The following is a 20110-nucleotide window of genomic DNA, read 5'->3' as shown; positions in this document are numbered from 1 at the left end:
GCCGCGGAGCGGGTGTGGAGGGGCGTCTGCTGGTTCGGGCTGCAAGTTGTAGGGTCCCGAAGGTCGGGTAAAGGGTGGGAGGCTGATTCCAGCCCAAGTTGGGAACTGCCGCCGGGATGTGAGTGGCAGCCCGGGCACTTGCCAGCCACACCTCCTAACTTCTCTCAGTCACCGTTGCCTCATTGGAGGTTGGTTTGGTTCAGGAACGAGGACTGGACTAGAGGTCTTTTTCAAGAGCTTTCAAAAATAGCATAGATTCTCACCCAGCGTGCAGTGCGGAAAGAGAAATACGGAGCGGCAGTTTAACCTGCTCACTGGGGAGAGGAAAGATGCTTTAAATTTAAACGAAGCCAGAGCTGAAAACTGGTTTCTGGGATGGTTGACTTCTCTCCTGGAATAGAGGAGGGCTGCAGGGCAGAAAATCTGTTGTAGAATCCTGAGTTACCACGGAGGCCAGAAATTATACCAGCTCGTGCCAAGGAAGGTGTGTGTTTTCTCCAGAAAGCAACAGGTAATTCCATTGACAGTTGCCGAAGTTCAGTTCCACCAGTGTGTTGAAGCTGATATTCCTCGAGTTCATATAAGGATTCTCTTTGGTGGTTTTTCAGTGATAGTCAAGCTTTAGGATTTAGAGGTTTGGGAGTAGGAGTTTTCAGCTAGCCAGTGGGGTCGCTGCTTCTGGGAGGAGGAGAGGGAAGTCCCGAAGAGCCCCTGGGAACATGGGGCTTGGACAGACCTGGGATTAGAGTCCCACCTTGCAACGTGCTGGTTTTGTGAACTTGGGGGAGTTATTTCACCTCTCTGAACCTCACTTTCCAATCTGTGAAACGATTGTAAAATGTAGGGTAGACATAAAATTGTCCACCAAATAAAGGATAGATAAAAACAACAAAAGTGTCTACTTTATATAAAGTTATTGTGTGGAGTAAATGAAATAATATACGTAAAGACTCTATATATTTTCTGGCCCACAGAAGCACTTAATAAATGCCAATGGTAAATAAAGTCGTATTGGCTTCATTTTGAGTAATGGAATTTCTGTGTCTGGAGGTCAGTGGGGAGCTTGTGCTGTGGAGGTGCCTAGTAACACAGAGGAAGCGCTATTAACACCTTGAGTGAGTTGAAGGAATAATAATTGGATGTCTGGCTTTTTGATCGCTTGAACCACTGTGTCAGAAGGATGTGTATTAATAAGATGATGACAGGTGTCTGCAGTGCCCTCGTCCGCATCTGCATTTTTTGTCTTAAATGAGAATTAGAGGTATGCCAATCAAATTTGCCAGTGGCCTGGATTTGGGACGGGTAACTAGTATAGTGAATTTGGGAGGGCCTCAAGACCTTAAGTGATGCTATATGTAACAGTATATGGTGTTTTCTTTTTAAAAATGTTTTCTGACAATTCAAGTAATACGAGGTTATTGTAGGAAATAGGGGAAGTATGTTAAAGTGAAAAACCCCATCATTGCCATGCTCAGAGGTAACTGGTTAACATTTTGGTGTATATCCTTCTAGAAAACAAACAAGGGATGAAGCTACACATGATGTTTTCCAACCAAACAGGATACAGTTAATAAATAGTATTATAGCATAATCCTCAGGAGCCCTGGGTGTAGAATCAGGGCCTGAGCAAAACCTGGATCCCCCAATGATCCTGGAACAAATTACCTCACATCTCTGCCTCAGTGTTCTCTCTTAAAATGGGATGATACCAGTACCTGTATTGATACAGTAGATAACTCTTAAGTACTTAGCATGTTGCCTGGGATCTGGTATATTTATTAATACCAGAGACATAGTATTTAGACTTTTAGGGCTAGATAGGCCTTAGAGGTCATCTGCCAGAACCCGCTCATTTTACAGGTACAGGAACAGAGACTCAGAGGGAGGTAATTTGCTTAACGTTGTAGAGCTGACTTTTTAGTAGATTCAGGTACATCCTAGCTCCTCTTTGCTCAGATGCCACCTCTGAAGCATTTCTGTTTCCTGGCCTCCTTTCCCCTTGCCGTAGGACATGGTAGTCTTGTTTTGTGCTTTTGTAATCCTTTGTACGCACCTCTTCTGAGTACAAATATAGGTTTGGGTTTGTGGTTTTATACTTTTGTCTCTTCCACTAATCTGCGATCTCCTCAAGGGCTTGGCTAATTTTCCAGCCTTGTATTCTCAGAACCAAGCTACTTGTTGACAGCTGTTGAGGAGTCGGTTTCTTAAATGAATGTGTTGTGGATGCTGGGGCAGAAAAGCTAACAAGCAGTGGAATAGTGGCCACATTATGGGAAGGGATAATTCCATGTGTGTCGATCGTCTTACGAACATTTATTGAGCACTTGCTTTGGGAAGATTTGAGCCCTACAGGGGATGCAGTGCCACGCAGGACGGACTTGTCCATTTCCTTATGGAGTTTACAGTCTAATGGGGAGGACCGACACCAGTTAACATTACATTTTATGCTTGTAATCGTACTGAGTGCGAAGAAAAAGGGTGCCAGGAGAGCCACGAGTGGGAGCCCTGGCCTGACTAGGTGGAGAGAAGAGGTCAGGAAAGGTTTTTCTGAGGACCCAGTAGGCTTAGATCTGAAGGATGAGTGAGTTAGCTAGCCAAAGGGGGGTTGCAGACATGGGTATAGCAATAGCATGTGCAAAGGCCCTGAGGAGGGAAGGAGCATGTCACATTCTAGGAATTAAGGAAGACCAGGACAGCTGAGGCTGGTGGGATGGGCAGAGTCCAGCTTCTAGAGGGCTTTGTAGATCATATGACAGGTTTTTGATTTTAGCCTGAGAGCCGTGGAAAGCCTGTGAAATATTGTGCTTAATTCTGAATACTTGTTTTAGAGAACAGTGGACATGAGAATGAAAGGTGACTGGGATGAGAAAGGATTGAAAGCTTGTGTCCTGTTTGGACTGTTTAGTCCAAAGAAGAAACAAAGTTAGATGATGTGTGAAGGAATGTGATGCACAAGAGGAAGTAAGCTTGTTTTTTGTTGCTGCAGAAAGCAAACCTCAGACTAGCAGATAGATGATCAAGGTGGCAGATCTTGTCTGAGTGTCAGAAACAGCTTCCTAACCCCTAGAATTTGGTGTCTCAAGGGATGGAGAGCAGTAAAGGGAAGGTGTGTAAGCAAGGCCTACTGCAAGGCCACCTGTCAGGGAGCTTGTAGTAGGAAGTCCATGCGTGGTGGGAGTGGCTTTTAGGCCTTTTTATGCTCGGAGTTCCATAAATCAAGGAATGTCAGCACATTACATTGTGCCTTGCAAAAGATTCAGCAGATCTGGAACTTGACTTTTATCTCTTTCTTTAATCTAAACATTCATAAATTTGGGACTTTGTAAGAATAGATTTGTAAAATGGAGCAGGTCAATAGTTAATTAATAGTAAATACTCGAAGTTGGTATTTATTAAATTATTTAGATACAGGAGTCCTGTAATTGTCAGGAACAAACAAATGTTGTTATTGGTAGGTTAGCCTGAAGCTGACAGTCATGGCCAAAAGCAAGCTGATGTGTAAATGGAATCCGTCATTTCCAGCTAAGGGGGAAATAACATTCCAAGAGAAACCAAAATGCCAGAATAATAAGCCCTGGCTACTCAGGGGATGTTTTTTATTCACGTGTAAATTGGAAGAGAAGACCAAAGAAAACAGAATGTTTGTTCAAAGAAAATTGGCTGTTTCTTCTCCTGGGAGAAGTTTGGACATGACGCACGTAGCCACATCCATGTTACAGAAATAAGCAACAGGCAAGAAAATGCCGAGTGTTGTAGCCTGTAATTGGTGATCAGATGGGGACCTGAAAGGCAAGGAGAGTTGGAAATAATTGTGGTAGAAGTGATGGATGGAGCAGAATTCTCATTTGGAATGGAAACGGGAGTAGGAATCATCTCCAAGCCATCTGAATCTGGGGGAGCAGCATGAGGGAGAGGATGACAGCGATCCAAGCACTCTGGGGTAGAGCAGTAATGAAGGTCTCTGCTTCCTGGGCATGGGCTGGGATGCAGCCTCCCATGTGTAGCCACCAACAGGCTTTGTTGATGGAGAGAGAGGATGCGCTCCCCCTCTCCCCTGTTCTTTTTGTGTGGATGGACATCTAGGAGTAAGGATTGACTTAGCGTGCACACTTCACAGGGTGGGTTTCTCTTCCCTTAAAAGAGACTCCCATTTGTTCATGTTCAGCCCCACAAAGGTTTCTCCCTTGATCCTTACCCTCATCTTGGTTGAGTTGATGGTGAGGATGGATGGTGAGGTCTGGTGTGTGAATGAGCTGAAATTTTTGTGTTTTGTTCTGTTTTGTTTTTTTCTTTTTGGAAAAAAAAAAAAAACTGAGTCAAAGAATCTGATTGCAGACCCTAAACTGTTGCTTGACATATGGGGCATAATGATCTCTGCAGGGAGAGATGCAATTCTGTGGGCAGTCAGGCTTCACTCTGAGGTTTGTCTTCATGGACTAATGCATCTCTTGTTGCTCTTGCCTTTTGGGAACAACACAGCAAGCCGAGGCCACCAAAAGAAAACACCAAGCATCCAGTGAGGCTCCCCCAGTGAAACGGAGGAACGAGGCATCATTTCTCCCGGCCAAGAAAGCTGCTGCTAAAGAAACACAAAGGACTTTTAAGGGGAAGGCACGGAAAACGTTTTCTCCGAAGAAATCTTTGGTTGGTGTGAGTGATGGACCCCGAGAACAGAAACCGTGCGTTAGGACTTCATCGTTATTTAAAAACAACCCTGAAATCCCAGAGCTCCACAGGTATGTTCAGGGGCACGTGCACTCAGGAATAGGAGGAGTTAAGTGTATTCTGCCTTTTTCTCTGTCGATTGGAACTGACGCCTGGGTTTTGTTCGTCATTTGCAGACCTGTAGTAAAGCAGGTGCAAGAAAAGGTGTTCACTTCAGATGCTTTTCATGAACTGGACCTCCACCCACATTTAGTAAGTATCACTCAGTGTCTTGTGTGATGGGTTTTTTTCAGTGTGGTTAATTTCTTGGGAATGTCTGGGAAATGACAGTTTTAGGAAGAAAAATCAAAGAATGGTTATTTCTGCTCCAGATTAACCTGAGTGAAGTTAGATCGATAAGATGCTGTTCGAGGACATTCCCAGTGAGCCTAGGTTACTGTTCACCGCCCTTATCTCCGTCCCCACCCCCTTTGTAAAGAACTAAACACTTTCCTAACCTAATTCAGATTAGGCCTGGGGCTCCACTTACTGGACTCTAGGACAAGCTCCTAATTAGTGGGTAGATGGGACGTGGAGGCTGATCTGGGTGGCAGGGGTCACAGTGACCACAGGAGAGGAAGCTGAGCTGGCATTTTCACATCAAGGGTAGTCTGCTGTTAAATTGAATGAAGATATTCTACGAACAAATGGATTTTTTTTTTAATTTTTTTTTTTTTTTTTGACCGTGATGAAGTTTCCACTCTTATTTATGAGTAAGAGAAAAATGCATTAACTTTCAGGGAGTCTGGATTTCCTTTGCTCCTATGGTCACAGCTCACTGCTTTAGGGTTATTTACATAAGCTGTTTTCTTACCTACGGGTTTGAGCAGGGACATCGAGCAGGTTCGTGCTGCGGACATTTGGGGATGGATAACTCTTTGTCACGGGCACCGTCCTGTGCACGGTAGGATGTTCGGCAGCACTCCATGACTACTCACTTGATACCAGTGGCATCCCCTGCCCCACTTGGGACAACAAAAATTGCTTCAGACATTGCCGTGTGTGTGTGTGTGTGTGTGTGTCTGTGTCTGTGTGTAGGGGGGCAGGGGGGGATGGTGGGCAGAACCACCCCCAGGTGACACTCACTGGTTGGAAGAACTTCAACATGGCCATCGGTTTTATCCCAGTATCTTCTGCTTCTTTGCATCCTCATTTGCATAAACAGATATGTTTATATTTGTGCCAAGAAATCGGTAGTTAAAAATATTTATTTTGTGTGTTCTCTTTTAGATTTCCACAATAAATACGGTCTTAAACATGACTAGTATGACCAGGTAAGGGTTCCAGGCCAGTGTTGCTTTTGTTAAGACTTGAATGGGTATGACCAGTGAAATTTGAATATCTGTGGAGCACAGAGCAAATTTGTGTCTTCGTATTAGAGAACACTGCCGGATTGTTGCCCATCCAGGGCTTGACACACCACTTAACCGCCCAGTTCCCCCACTTGTTAAATGGAGAGACTGAGTCCCCAACTACTTCTGTTGTCAGCTCTGAACCGGTCCAGAAGATGTCTGCATGTCATCCCGCTGCTGTCCATGCTACCCTGAAGATAATATGTCCACAATATGGAATTTATCTGGTCATTTTTTAAAAATTTTTTATTGTTATGTTAATCACCATACATTACATCATTAGTTCTTGATGTAGTGTTCCATGATTCATTGTTTGTGCATAACACCCAGTGCTCCACGCAGAACGTGCCCTCCTTAATACCCATCACCAGGCTAACCCATCCCCCAACCCCCTCCCCTCTAGAACCCTCAGTTTGTTTTTCAGAGTCCATCGTCTCTCATGGTTCGTCTCCCCCTCCGACTTACTCCCCTTCATTCTTCCTCTCCTATCTTCTTCTTTTTCTTTTTTCTTAACATATCTTGCGTTATTTGTTTCAGAAGTACTATCTGGTCATTTTTTAGTAGTAAGAAGTAGAGGCAACCAGAAAGATTAAATACTTGGTCAGATATAATGGAATATTGAAAAAAATTTTTTTGAATGTTTAATAGTAATGAGTCTTGGAAAATAGTAAAAGGTGTAGAGAAGAGGTGAACTTCCTTTTTGTGAGTATGTATGCTTTATATTTTACATTTTACTAATCGTCACATTTTACTTATATGTACAAGTTAATAAGAATCTTGAATAAAAGGAGGACCCCCCTTACCCATTTTTTTTGTTCAGTTTCATCAACCAAATTTAAATGAATTCTGTGCCCTTTTTGTTTGTTTTTAAATACATGTGTGGACACACGTTTTAGTGTGTGTATGATAGTCACACCTCAGTTTTTTAGAGACTGGGAAGCAGCTCCAGGCTATCTGGATGGCTCACAAGCTTCCTGGTACTCTCTTGCATGGGAATCTTTCCGTCACATCTTACTGTGTCTCCCTGCCTGTCACAGGAGGCGAGGAGGGGGCGAGGGGGGCAGTATGCTCTCGTGGTACCTCCAGCTTGACATCATGCCTGTGCCATTTTCCTTTTTAATCTGTTTGCTGGAGCCGCCAATCCCTGGCTTGCCTCAGCATTTTCAGCTGAGTTCCAGAAATTTAACTGAGGTTTTATCCCTCCAATCATCAAAAGTTTCTCAGCACCTTCGCTTGAATGTTTAGGTGACTTCTGAGGTAGCAGTTGGCAGATGCAGCAAAGCATGGGGGCGGGTGTGATTTGTGTATCTTGCATCTCTGCCTGTAAACGGGAGAGGGTAAAATATTATAGTTCAGCATGTGTTCTTTCTTTTGTGTGGCCCAAGCGTTCAGAAGCAAAGTATTCCTGCGTTGCTGGAAGGCAGAGATGCTCTGGTGAGATCGCAGACAGGCTCAGGTCAGTCGTCACTTAACTTCTGCCCCCTTTCCCCTGATACCTAGGCCACACTCACATAGTAGGTTCCATAGTAAAGTGTCTGTCTGTGGCGGCAGTGGCTTTGTTTTGTTGGGGGAAGGAGGGAGGCCGTGCCTGCTCTTGATGAGCACCCCAAATTTGTTCCCCTAGTGAAAGGAAAGGGGTGGTTGGTTGTGCTGTGGTCAGGAACGATCGGGAGGTAGTCAGCTTCTGCCAGGGCTCTGCCCAGTCCCACCATCTGTGACCTGAGCTGCCCTCCTCACTCCAGTGGGGGATGAATATTTCTGATACTAAAGCACAGCTCTGGCATGAGCACACACTGTTTGGATGCCAGTTGGAACACAGGTTTTGCATGTTACAAAATTGTCTGTAGACTTGTTCTTCTGCCCCTCCTGTGCCCAGAATGGCAGGTTGGCTATTCACCACGCCTCCCAGCTCAGCCACCATTCAGGTGGGTGGAAACCCGAAGCTTTTGCTTCGTGGTTTCTCCACGGTCTTTAGAGGCTGGCTCAGGGTTCAGACTGGCTCCTAAGCACATCAGTGCCGTGCGGGTCGTTCACTTAGCCATAAAGTTCATTTGCACGGTTAAGGATGACTTTCAAGGAGTTTTCTAGCTTTGAGGGGTAGTCCTCAAGTTGAGGTTTTGTGTAACTTGGGAAATGTGTCATTGTCTCCCTTGTTAGCTGGATAAAGGAGCTGAAGCTGCAGGTTTTTTGGGAAGTACTGGATTTACAAACAAAATTGGGGGTTGTGGCAGACAGGTAAATTCCGTTTTCGCCTCTCTTGGATGTAGGATGTGCGCTTTTCCTGTCCCGAGTTGAGTGCTACCCAAAGGTAGCAGAGCCCATTTTCTTTACTGTCTTTGCTATTCTTAACATCTGTAGGGTCTGTGATTTTAATTGCTTTTGTACTTTTTTAAAAGGTAAAACACTTGCCTACTGCATCCCTGTGGTCCAGTCTCTTCAAGCAATGAAATCAAAAATACAGGTGAGTATAGTGTTTTTCTGTTATTGCTCATAGTACATAAGCAGCATTGACCTGAACCAAAGCAGTAATTCTGGGACCAAAAGAATCTGTTTCCATTTAACATTATTTTCTTCTTTTTGATTCATTTATTACATAAACACATTGCATCTGAGGATTGTGCCCAGAGTAGAATAGAATAACTATATTTTGTAATCATCACGGCAGGTCTAAGAGGAAACGTGTAAAATACATGTTCCTCGTGTAAGACGTTGTGCTGGATTCTTTGCCTGTGTTGTATATTCTTGAATCTTAAACACCACCCCAGACCCAGTGAGTTACAGGTATTACTATTACCCTAAGTTTACAGAAAGAAATGGAAGCTTGGGGAGCAGTGGTAGAATACTTGTCTTTAGTTGGGAAACACACTTAGTTAGTGCCTGGGCCAGAGGGGCCAAAATTGGGTTCCCCAGGTCCTGTAGGAGGCACGTTAACTGCCAGGCTCCAGAGGCGCAGGCATCATTTGAAGACCCAGCCCAGAGTCCCACAAATACGTCCTGATTATCCTCAGTGGAGAGGATGTGGTGAGATCTGAAATAGGAAGTGAGGTGGGTACACAAGCAGAGGAGAGGAGTTAATTGGCTACTTCTTTTTTTTCATTTTGGACGGATAGAATTAGGCATGTGTCCACCCTACCTGATACTGAGTGACAAGCAAGTAGTGATAGCATTGGATAATAGCCCACAGGCTAAAACGAACATCCATGAGTACAAACTGACAGAAACAAATTATTGAGTAAATAGATAAGCAGACGGGAGGAGGACAGACCCTTTGCACAGTAGAATTCCAGTGGAGAAACATAGAAGTGATGGAGTAGAGCATCACCGTCTGGCCATTGCCTTAGTAATACTGTGTCACACATCACAGATGCTGAAATGAGGGGGTGAAAGTCTGATGAAAAATGGGATATTTACCTAGTTAGTCTCAAAGGATCTCCCTACAAGATACGTCTTAATCACAAAGGGCAAACAGTCACTTTACGTTGGGGAGCCTGGCTGCTACCACTTCACCCAGGCAATCAGTGTGGGCATCCCCAGTGCTGGGACGTGTCGGCCTCATGCACCTCCAGATAGGTGCCCAGAGGACACCGCGCCACTTCTGTGGTTGTCCTGCCCCAAAGGTGTCACCCGGATTTAATTCTGAGCAAATATCAGACAAACGCAGATCTAGAGACCTTCTCCAACGCAGCTGGCTGATGCTGTTCGAAAGTATTAAGGTCATCCAAAACAGAAATGCTGAAGAACTACCCCAGGTTAAAAGAGACGAAGGAGGCATGACAGTTCAGTGCAACATGTGGTCCTAAACTGGGTCCTGTCTGGGAAGGGGATGCTGCAAGGTCAGTCAGTGAGGGCAGATACGGGCTGCAGATTAATTCACAGTTTCACGTCAGTACTGATTCCCTGGTTTTGATCATTGTACTGGGATTTTGAGAATTAATAACCGTTTAAGGAAGCTGGGAGAAGGGTGTAAGAGAGTTCTTCGTACTATTTGTGTAATTTTTTTGTAAGCCTAAATTTATTTCGAAAGGAGTTTTTAAATTGTACTTTAACTTTATTTAAATAATTTTAAATTAATAAAACAAATCCTACACAACATCCAAGTGATGGAACCTTACACAGACATTAAAAGTGGTATTTTTTTCAATTTCTCTTTGTGAACTTGACAAGTGTTCTTGCATATGAAATTGAAAAAAGGCAGGGTACAAAACAGTATGTACAGTTTGATCTGATTTCATAAATAATACTCTGTGTGTGTGTGCGTGTGCGTGCACATGCACGCGTGCATAAAAAGACAAGAAAGAAACTATTAATACTGGTTTCCTCTGAGTTGGATAAGTGAGGAATTTATTTCCTACTGGTGACTGATTTTTTCTTCCCATTGGGCACTTTTCAGTAAGATAATTCATATAAAGGATTTAGCATTGTACTGGTACCTAGTTAGAGGAGAGAGGCCAGGTATTACAATAATGTGGGAAAGTCTTACCCATTTATAAATTCTAGGAGAATTTCTTGCTAGTAGTGGGTTTTTGTTTTTGTTTTTTTTTGGTTTTTTGTAAGGTTGGAGAGTTGGGGAATATTTGAGCTGGCATGGTCCTGTAGTTCCAGCCCAATGGTCTCATTTCATAGGCCGGTGACCTGAGGACAGGAGAGATTAGAGTACGTACCTAAGGGAGGCCATGTGGTGGGCAGCTCTGCTCAAAGCCTAGGTGCGAGTGTGTCTTTAGGCAAACCCTTTCATCCCTCTGTGTCTCAGTGACTTCACCTGTTGTGTGTGTCTCCTGGGGTAACCCTGAGGCTCCTGAGCTAATGCACGTGGAGCGTGGAGAGCTGGTGTCCAGCTTTTAGTAACAGTACCTGCTCATGAAGCGGTAGTTGTCACTGTCCAAGGTGTGGGCATGTGGCTAGTTTGAAAGGCAACGATTTGATTTGCTTATATCTGGATACGTTCACCAGCCATGTTGTTATTTTTATTTTTTCTATTTCAAAGATTGAAATATTCTGTAAAAAGAGTTCTCTAAGTCCAAATTTAGTTCATTTATTTCAAGTAATATTCAATAGAGACCCTTGGAGTTCATTGTAAAATGATTTGACCTGTAAAAAACCTATCTGGAGGGAGCAGCAAACTCAAGGCACCCAGCAGAGTCGTAAATTACTTTGGTGATGGAATGGGAACGGATTGCTTTTCTGTGTTTTCACTCTTTCAGTTATTTGGGCTCTGATTTTTTTTAACAACACATCCATCCTTCTTTACTCACTTCTGCCCTGCGAGGAATTGATTTTTCTTTCTTCTTCTCTGTGTAGTAACACCTTTTGAAATGTCAGAATCTCCTAACGTCACATTGTGGCACGTTGATACTGTTGTACTAACATGTTTACCATTCCTCGCCTAGGCCTCGCAGACTTGATGTCGAGTACAGACGGCTCTAGTTTGAATTCCAAATCCTTTTCTCCTTGTGTGTAAATGTTTCCTATGCAAAACATGAAAACCATGCTTGTAATTGAATCTGCTCTAAACCTGCACTTAGGTTCTGCACCAACATTGTTTTGATTAATTCCTAAGTGTCTGTGAGCACTTTAGAGATGCAAGACACCACTGACTTTGAGACCTTTATTGGGTTACTTTTTTTGTTTTCTCTTACTATTATTTTTGTTATTATTTTTTTAGATATAACGTATATGTTAAAAAATTAAAAAGAGTACCAAACAGTACATGGTGGGAAGTAAGTCTTACACCCCCTCTCCCCTACGCAGCACAGCTCTCTCAGGGTGCGGGTTGCCAGGTCCTCCCGGGGGCTCATCTCTGCAGAGACAGCAAGTGTGAGCGTACAGAGTTCCCTCCCCCCTTTAGCTTCTGTGTGTGTGTTTTTCTCTTGTGTTTGGTTTGATACACAAGTGGTTGCTTGCTGTGCATGATGTGTACCTTGCTTTTGTTCTCTTGATATGTTTGGGGATAGTTTCTTAGCAGTGCCCTGCCCATCGGCCTTGCTTTTTTAATGGCTGCCTAGTATCCTGCTGCCTGTCGCTACCGTAAGTTACCATATCAGTCCCTCCTTGGTAGAATTTACATTATGTCAGTATTTTGCTACAAACAAGGCTTTTCTACATACTGCACAGTCTGTAAAATGTTTATTTTTTATGCGTACTTACGGGTGCATCTTTTAGAGAAATCCCCAGAAGTGGAAGTGGCCTGTTTATTTGGTAGATGACGCCACAGTTGAACTTCCAATGGGTGAAGCCACCCTCCCCGCAGCAGGGCACCTAGGAACCCCTGCTCGCCCGCGCCCTCGTGACACCACCCGCTGTGTTGGTTTGGCTCATTTGGCAGACATTGGAGTTGAACATCTCACATGTGTGAAAGCCATGTTTTGAATTCTTATTTCCAGAAATTGGCTATTTACGTTCTTTCTCCATTTTTCTACTTAAGTTGTTGTGGTCTTTTTATTTTTATTTTTTATTTGAATCATAGACCTTTGTAAACTACGGAAATTGGGCCTTTCTCTTATGTGTGGCATGTTTTCCCTTCATTTTGTCATTTATACTTGATTTCGTTTAGGTATTATTTTCCCATTCTGAAGTTAAAAACTTTTACATAATAGAATTTATTAGTGTTTTCTTTTATAGTTTCTGAGTTTTATGTCATCTGTAAAAAGGCTCACTTGATTCCACCTTGACTTTTCTGACTTTGTTCTTGAAGACTGAATAATTTATCTTTTCCCTACTGATACAAAATGCACCTTATTTCCTGTAATTCTGTGCATACTTGATTCTGTTCTATTTGCTGTTGTAATCTCAATTTATATGCCACTTTCAATTTTTTTAAATTACGTTGGTTTTAAATTGTTTTAACATCTGATGTTTTTCAGACATTTTGGTTATTCTTGCACATTTATTTGTCATAGGAACTTTGAAATCAGCTTGTCTGAATATAAGTATTATATATGTTGTGTGCATATATGCATATTTGTGGCAGTTTTGTTAGGTTTGCATTACATTGGTGGGTTGACTTAGGGTTAGCGTATTTGTAATATGGAAGCATCATATCCAAGAATAGGATACATTTTCCCATTTATTCAAATTTTATTTTATGCTCCTCAGAAGTGTTTTAAAATGTCTGTCACAGATTTTGAACATTTTTTGTCAAGCTTCTTGTTGCTGCTCTGCTGTGATTTTTTTCCCCCTTCCACTGTATTTTGTAACTTTTTTACATCAGAAGGCTGTAGATTGTGTATATTAATTTTGCATTCAGCTAGTCCACTGAGTTGTCTTTTTTGTAGTAGATTTTCAGTTGATTCTCTTCAGGTTGGTTTTTTTTTTTTAAGGATAAAATATCATCTGCTAACAATGACAGGTTTACCTCCTACTTTGCAGATTTATACATATTTCTTTCTCTTGTCTGATTGCATGGGCTGGAACCTTTAGAACAAGCTAGGTTGTTCTAAAGGTTGCATAATAATAAGGGTAGTGGGCATCGGAGTCCCTTTCTTAATGAGACTGTTGCTGACGTGTGCAAGTGGCCACCCTCGAGTTCTGTCCACCTGGAGGCCTGTGACCTTCATTCATCCACTCACAGCACTCCTTTCCTTCTGTGTCAATAGCGCAGTGATGGCCCCTATGCCCTGGTACTGGTGCCGACAAGAGAGGTAAGCAGTCTCACTTGCGGGATGGGTAGTAAGCAGGTACTTTCCTTTTGGAAGTAAGATCCTTTTGAATTTAAAAGTGGGTTTTACCATTTTTCTCCCTGCTGCACCCTTACCTTTGCCTGGGGCCATCCTTTTGGTTCCCATCAAGAAGAAAAATTCGAGTACTCTTTTTGAAAATCATAAGCTAAGTATGGAAAAGCATTTCCTTATTGTCTAAAAACCCACGACACTATAAATTTCTATACTTTTAAAAGGAATTAAAATAATTACATTTTCTACTTTTTTGGTTTGTTTTATAACTTAATGAAAAATTAGAGCAGTCGACCCTAAAATAGACTTTTTTTTTAAAGAGGCTACTGTACCAAAAATTTTACTTGTTCTTCAAAGTTAAGCTTCTTGACATTTTTCTTCTTTCTTGGTGGAAATCCTTCTATCTGATCTATTTTATTTGCCTAGAGAGGGAAGTTTAGATCAGGGTGTCTGTTTTCTATATCAAATGATAATCCCTTCCTTGCAGAGAGTTGATCATGGAGATGGAGGTTTCTACTTAGCCTGTTATACAGCCTGCAGTGCCCTATCTCAGCTCAGTCCTGTGAAGGAGCAGGCATGAAGCTATTTAAATTTTTACAGCAGCAAACTTGATACTTCCCTAAGATGCATCATGAATACTAAGCATATGGAAGCTCTATGCGTATCTTTGGATAAAGGGATTATGTTGAGGCTTCTTGATAGTTGTTAATGGTTATAACCTACATTAATTTTCACTTTCTCTGGTTTCCACTGGGCTTGTTGGAATTTGTTCCTTTAGTAAACTTGGGGAGTGACCACCTCTCAGTGCTCTATTTGGCATATTCGAAGAGTACCTCCTACGACCTTTAAAGCAGTGTGCCCAGAGGCTAGCCTGTTGACCGCTATTCCAGGTTACTCCCTCCTGCGTATTCTGTTCTCTGTCTTCCTGAAGGGAGGCACATTCAGGGTGATGCTGTTCCGCTTCTCCATCCGTGTGCACCGTAGACTTGTACTTCTCTGTGTGGCACTCTGGGAATTTGAGCCAGCAGAGGGAGCACAAGACACTATTTTTGTACATGTCCAAGGAGTGGACGCAGTATCTCTGTCCACATTCTCCAAACTGACAGGTTCCAGAAGGAGTGTAAGAACAAAGTGTATTGTTCTGAGTAGATGCTGTATATCAGATTTTGTTTTTCTTAAATCTTAAGGTCAGAGTTGGAATCCTAATCACTTTACATTGTCTAAAGGTTTTTAAAAGGTTGGGGCTGAGGCAGGGCAGGGGCGGCGGGGGCAGGTGGGAACAACCTCGTTCATTACTTGTAACTTTTCACTCTTCACAGCTGGCTCTGCAAAGCTTTAACACTGTCCAGAAACTGCTTAAGGTAAGGTGAGCCGTGACTTCAGTTTTATCTTTGTTTTCCTTGACTTTTTGAGAAAAGAAAAGTCTACCAGTCTTCGTCTTCAAAAGGCAAGGAATTATTTCAGTTTTTCTGGATTCCCTGGGTTTCTCTGCTCTGTCCAGGTATAATTTGTAGGATTTTACTGATCTAGACTTTACTAACTGCTGATTTCTAGCTTAGTTGACTAGTGTTTCCTTTGCTTATAGTCCTGTGGTTTGTTCACCATGGTCCCTGGCAAGCCACACGTGGAGACTCACAGGGACAACCACGAAGTGATCACATGGAAAGCTACAGGAGAGCCACACGTAGGGTTTAAGAAAGAAGCGAGAGAGGGCTTCAGAGCCAAAGTCTGCCAGCCTACCAAATTAGATCGAGAATCGATCTTTCTTTTGTCAGGGGTGGGGAGAAAGGAAGGTTTGTGCTTGGGTTTTATTGTACCCAGAAAGGAAAAAGAGGCAGTAGACTTAGGGAAATGTGTTTTCAACTCGGGCTCCATGGGGAAAGGCAGAGAAGCTACTGGAATCATTTGGAAAGCTCCCATTTCTCTCGCTGTGCTAGAAACTATAGAGCTGTAATTTAAGTGACTGCTGCTAGTATCCACAGCAGGGGCAATGTCTAGGAATTGTGTATGCACAGTCACACCTCCTACAATGAGAAGCCTGGGTCTTCCCTTCCAGCTTCTCTAAGGAAAAAGAATTTGGAATCAGTCTCTGTGTCTTCAGTAAAGGGGGCTTTGATCGGGCACCTGGGTGGGTGGCTTACTTCATTAAGTGTCTGCCTTTGGCTCAGGTCATGATCCCAGGATCCTGGGATTGAGCCCCACATCAGGTTCCCTGCTCGGCGGGGAGTCTGCTTCTCCCTCTCCCATTCCCTGCCCCTCACCTTATGCTTTCTGGCTCGCTCTCTGTGTCAAATAAATAAATCCAATCTTTAAAGGGGGGGGGGCTTTTCACTGATTTTTGTCTGATATCATTCCGTAGCCATTTACCTGGATTGTGCCTGGAGTGTTGATGGGAGGAGAGAGAAGGAAATCAGAAAAGGCCAGGTATGGGGACCTTTGTTATCCATTCCTGTTTGGATCTGTCTGTTCTGCTGTCCTATTCAATGAGCTTTGGTCCTTCTAAACCTGGAGAAAGCATTTTCTCAAACTGTGCTTCATAGTCCCAGAGCATAGGGACAGATTGAGGCAGCAGGGAGCGGTCACTTCCTGACGGTGTTGTCTTAAGAAAGACTGATGAACCTACAAGGGGTTCTCTTCTGATGTGGTTGGTAGCGATGCTCACTATACTCTTAGGTTCTGCCCCCCCCCCCAGCATCCCTTAGTCCCCCCTGTTTGGTGTCCATCCCTCTTGGCAGTTCTCTTTTGTCTGCATTGGGAGTTTAGGGTCTTATTGTTTGGCTCTACAAAAACAAGATCATAAACTTACATAATGCTCTAAACTTTGCTTTTTATATCCAAAACACTGATTCCTAGTTCTGTATTAGAAGTGGTAATGGGGGTCAGAGAAAATGTTGCAACAGGTAAATCCCAAATTGTATGCTTTTTGAAACATTTTATTGTATCTTTTTTTTTAAAGATTTTATTTGAGAGAGAGAATGAGAGAGAGAGAGAGCATGAGGGGGGGAGGGTCAGAGGGAGAAGCAGACCTCCCCGCTGAGCAGGGAGCCCGATGTGGGACTCGATCCCGGGACTCCAGGATCATGACCTGAGCCGAAGGCAGTCGCTCAACCAACTGAGCCACCCAGGCGCCCTATTGTATTGTATCTTAATGCTCAGTAGTAACACCCAGTCCTGTGTGTAGTTTGTAATCAGGAGTAAATATTAAACTTGAAAACTAAAGGTATTGGTTAGATTTGATTCAGCTATAAATAACAACAACAAACAACAGTGGCACAAACATATGGCAGTTTTCTTTTTCTTTCACATTTAAGAAGCCTGATGGTAACCCATCCCAGGCTGGCATGGTGCTCTGGTATCAGGATCTAAGTCCCTTCTATCTTTTTGTACCACTAAGTGAGGCTTCCATTTTTAAGGATACTCCATATTCTTAGCGAGTTGTTAGAGCTCCAGCCATTACATCTTGTTCCCTGCCAGCGGGAACAAAGATAATCATACGTTCTCCCTCCAGAGATCCTTGTGGTTTCTGCATATTCCCTTGGTCCTTCTATCCCATGCTTGAACATAGGTACACGACCATACTTAAGTTCAAAAGAGGCTGGAAAATATACTCAGCTAAAAATTGGAAGCTTTAATTGCTATGGAAATATGGGGTAAAGGATGTTTGGGAACAAGAACTTAGATTTATTCTCCTTAGTCTACAGGACAAAGCTGGGCCCCCATTGTATGGAGGTTACAAAAAAGATTCGGTGTAAGAAAACATTCCAGCCGTTAGATCACATTTGTGTGGGATAACTCCTTTAGGTTGGAGGTTCCCTGGCACAGAAACCTTCAAGAACAGGCTAGATGACCGTCTATCTGGAATGTTCTAGAAAGAAAGGATCCATGGATCAGAGAAAGGGCATTGGATTATATAGTAAAGATTCCTTTCAAATTTAAGATTTTATGAATTTAATATAATTTTGGATCTTAATAATTACATTCTATATGGAAGAAACTTTGGAGGAAGATGGAAACTCAGGTACATCTTTGTACCCATTTGTCATCGCTTTTGTCACGGCTTCACGCTGTGCATGTTGGTACTAGACATGAATCTGTCTCCTGTGCCTATTTCTGGTGTTTTCTATTGATATAGGCCCGTTTGATTTACTTTCTTTTATGATATATAATTTTAAACAGACTCCGCAAAGGAATAAATATTCTTATCTCAACTCCTGGGCGACTGGTGGACCATATAAAATCCACAAAGAACATTCATTTTCGTCGGATACGGTGGCTGATTTTGGATGAAGCAGACAGGTGAGCCTCACCCAGAAGCATGAAAAGCAGCAGAAAAGAGCTGCTTCTGCTGGCTCATTACAGTCTTTACTTTGCACGTGGAGTAAAATTCCCTCTCTTGAAACCACAGAATCTTGGATTTGGGTTTTGAAAAGGATATCACAGTGATACTCAATGCTATAAATGCTGAGTGCCAGAAACGACAGAACGTCTTGCTGTCGGCGACACTCACAGAAGGTGAGTTGAAAAGGAATGCTCTTTGTTCTTAACCAGGAGGGAAGACGTAGATGTAACGGGTGTCATTTGTCTGCAGTGGTTCTTAGCGCTGGGGGCAGAAGCTGAGGAGGCAGGTGTCCCTAAAGCACTGCCTTTTCAGACTCCTGTCTTGCCTCCCTCTTCCAGTCACATCAGGCTCTCCCTTGCTCCCCAGGGTGTGGGACGGAGGGCAGGGCAGATCCAGAGCCACCTCAGTTAGGAGAGTGCTTCCGGTGCTCGTGGCCGGGTGAGAGGAAGAGAAGAGGCTGACTCCCGTCCATCCAGAGGTTTCATGAGGTTTTTTTGTGGGTATCAGCCTGCCTTTCTCTTCAAAGAGCGTTGACCCTTAAATAGAGACCTAAGTTCATTTCTGTCTCTATCTTCATGAGATGGACATTCTGAGCTCTCTTTCATAGACAGGGCACTGAGGCTTGGCAGTCACCCTCTCAACACAACCCAGCTCGCATGTTCTCAGGTCTGGTTTACACGTTTTACCGGCCCTATGACAGTGTGCACATACCAGTTCTCAAAATGAATCCTAAGTAACATTAATTTTGAGAGATAATCCATGATTCTGTGCTCAGAAGTTTGGGGAATGCCACACGTTTCCTCCTGCTCTTAGAAATTCCTGGTGTGTGTCAGCACAATAAAGGTTCTGAGAAGACCTGTAAACCTGTAAAACCCTATGACAGAATCCTGTGACACCCTTTTATCAGTAGATAGAACTGTAGAACCCTTCCAGGGCGGGGCGGGGGAGACAGCTGTTAGTGCCCCTTTCAGTGGTCTCGCCCAGGTCACAGCTGAGAAATGCTGGTGCGGAATCAGTGGGCCTCCTCCACCAGATCGAGCACAGGGCAGGCCCTTGCGGCCCTGGTGTTGCCCATAGGGAGCCTCTTCATCAGCCTGGACGTGTGGTGTGGGGGGTGCGCGTATGAGACTAACCTCACACTGTGTGCCTGTCACCTGTTTTGCCTCTTTCACTTTTGCTCCAAGGTGTGACACGGCTAGCTGATATCAGCTTGCTCAATCCGGTCAGGATTTCTGTCCTGGATGAACACCGTGGCCAGTCTGACCCAAAGGGCAGAGCAGTTCCTGAGGCCTCCCCTCTCCCAGCTGGTGCTGAGCCGGACAGCTTTGCGATTCCGGAGAGTCTCGATCAGCATGTGACACTGGTTCCCAGCAAACTGAGGCTCGTCTCCCTGGCGGCCTTCATCCTACAGCAGTGCAAGGTGGGCCCACATGTGAGGCCCACACTCGAGGCCCGGCTCAGTCGAGGGAAGAAGGTCCCATTTTCTTTGTGTCATGTGTTGATAGCAGCGAACTGAGGGACCCTCAAAAAGTTTTCCAACTCAACCGTGTTCGTGAACGCAGACCTTACCAGTCAGCAGTTCCAGGGTTGTAGTAAAGAACCAGAGGTCAGGGATAGCTGCTACGTTCTACATGAAATCTGCCCTAATCCTCCTCTGGGCCTGAGAACCAGGAGCATCACAGGTAGCAGAAACATCCTGAATGTGGGCAGACGGAGGGGCCCATGCTCCTGGTTTTGAAAGAATCCCAGTATTTCTGTGTTTACGGGATCGCGTGCTAACTCTCCGTGGTATGTGGGAGAGTAGTGGGTGCAGGGGCTGGAGGGTGAAGCCTCACGTCTGCTGCGTGCACGGCAAGCCCTGGATGTGTGCAGAGAACAGTAGCGCATAGCCCCAGCCTACAGCGTGTGTGTTTGTCTCAGATTTGGGAAACCCGGTCGAAGTTACAGCTCTACCATTTTCCTTTCATCTCCTCTTTGTAGCATGTTGTATCAGGGTTATTTTTGTAAAATCATTCAAAGCTGTCTGTCCCCGTTTCCAGATGGGGCTG

At 43.8% G+C, this 20110-nt stretch overlaps 1 protein-coding gene across 2 annotated transcripts in view; it reads left to right on the top strand.

Moving 5' to 3' along the window:
• DDX31 (DEAD-box helicase 31) overlaps positions 1-20110 on the top strand; it is a 68057-nt gene that overhangs the window by 821 nt on the left and 47126 nt on the right. The window contains exons 2-12 of one of the 2 annotated variants that reach the window (XM_028090511.2): positions 4480-4736; positions 4842-4917; positions 5935-5978; positions 7442-7512; positions 8453-8517; positions 13649-13693; positions 15043-15084; positions 16083-16147; positions 17900-18019; positions 18129-18235; positions 19247-19482. In XM_028090511.2, the coding sequence (XP_027946312.1) occupies positions 4480-4736; positions 4842-4917; positions 5935-5978; positions 7442-7512; positions 8453-8517; positions 13649-13693; positions 15043-15084; positions 16083-16147; positions 17900-18019; positions 18129-18235; positions 19247-19482 (1128 nt within the window). The remainder of the gene's footprint in view (positions 1-4479; positions 4737-4841; positions 4918-5934; positions 5979-7441; positions 7513-8452; positions 8518-13648; positions 13694-15042; positions 15085-16082; positions 16148-17899; positions 18020-18128; positions 18236-19246; positions 19483-20110) is intronic. The other variant, XM_088019177.1, reaches the window with a different exon arrangement.

Source organism: Eumetopias jubatus, unplaced genomic scaffold (assembly GCF_037043125.1).
Source record: "Eumetopias jubatus isolate StellerSeaLion01/CBP00866 unplaced genomic scaffold, mEumJub1_p1.0 scaffold_15, whole genome shotgun sequence".
NCBI lineage: Eukaryota > Metazoa > Chordata > Mammalia > Carnivora > Otariidae > Eumetopias > Eumetopias jubatus.
Note: the sequence above shows the minus strand (reverse complement) of the source record. Positions and strands in the feature narration are given on the sequence as shown.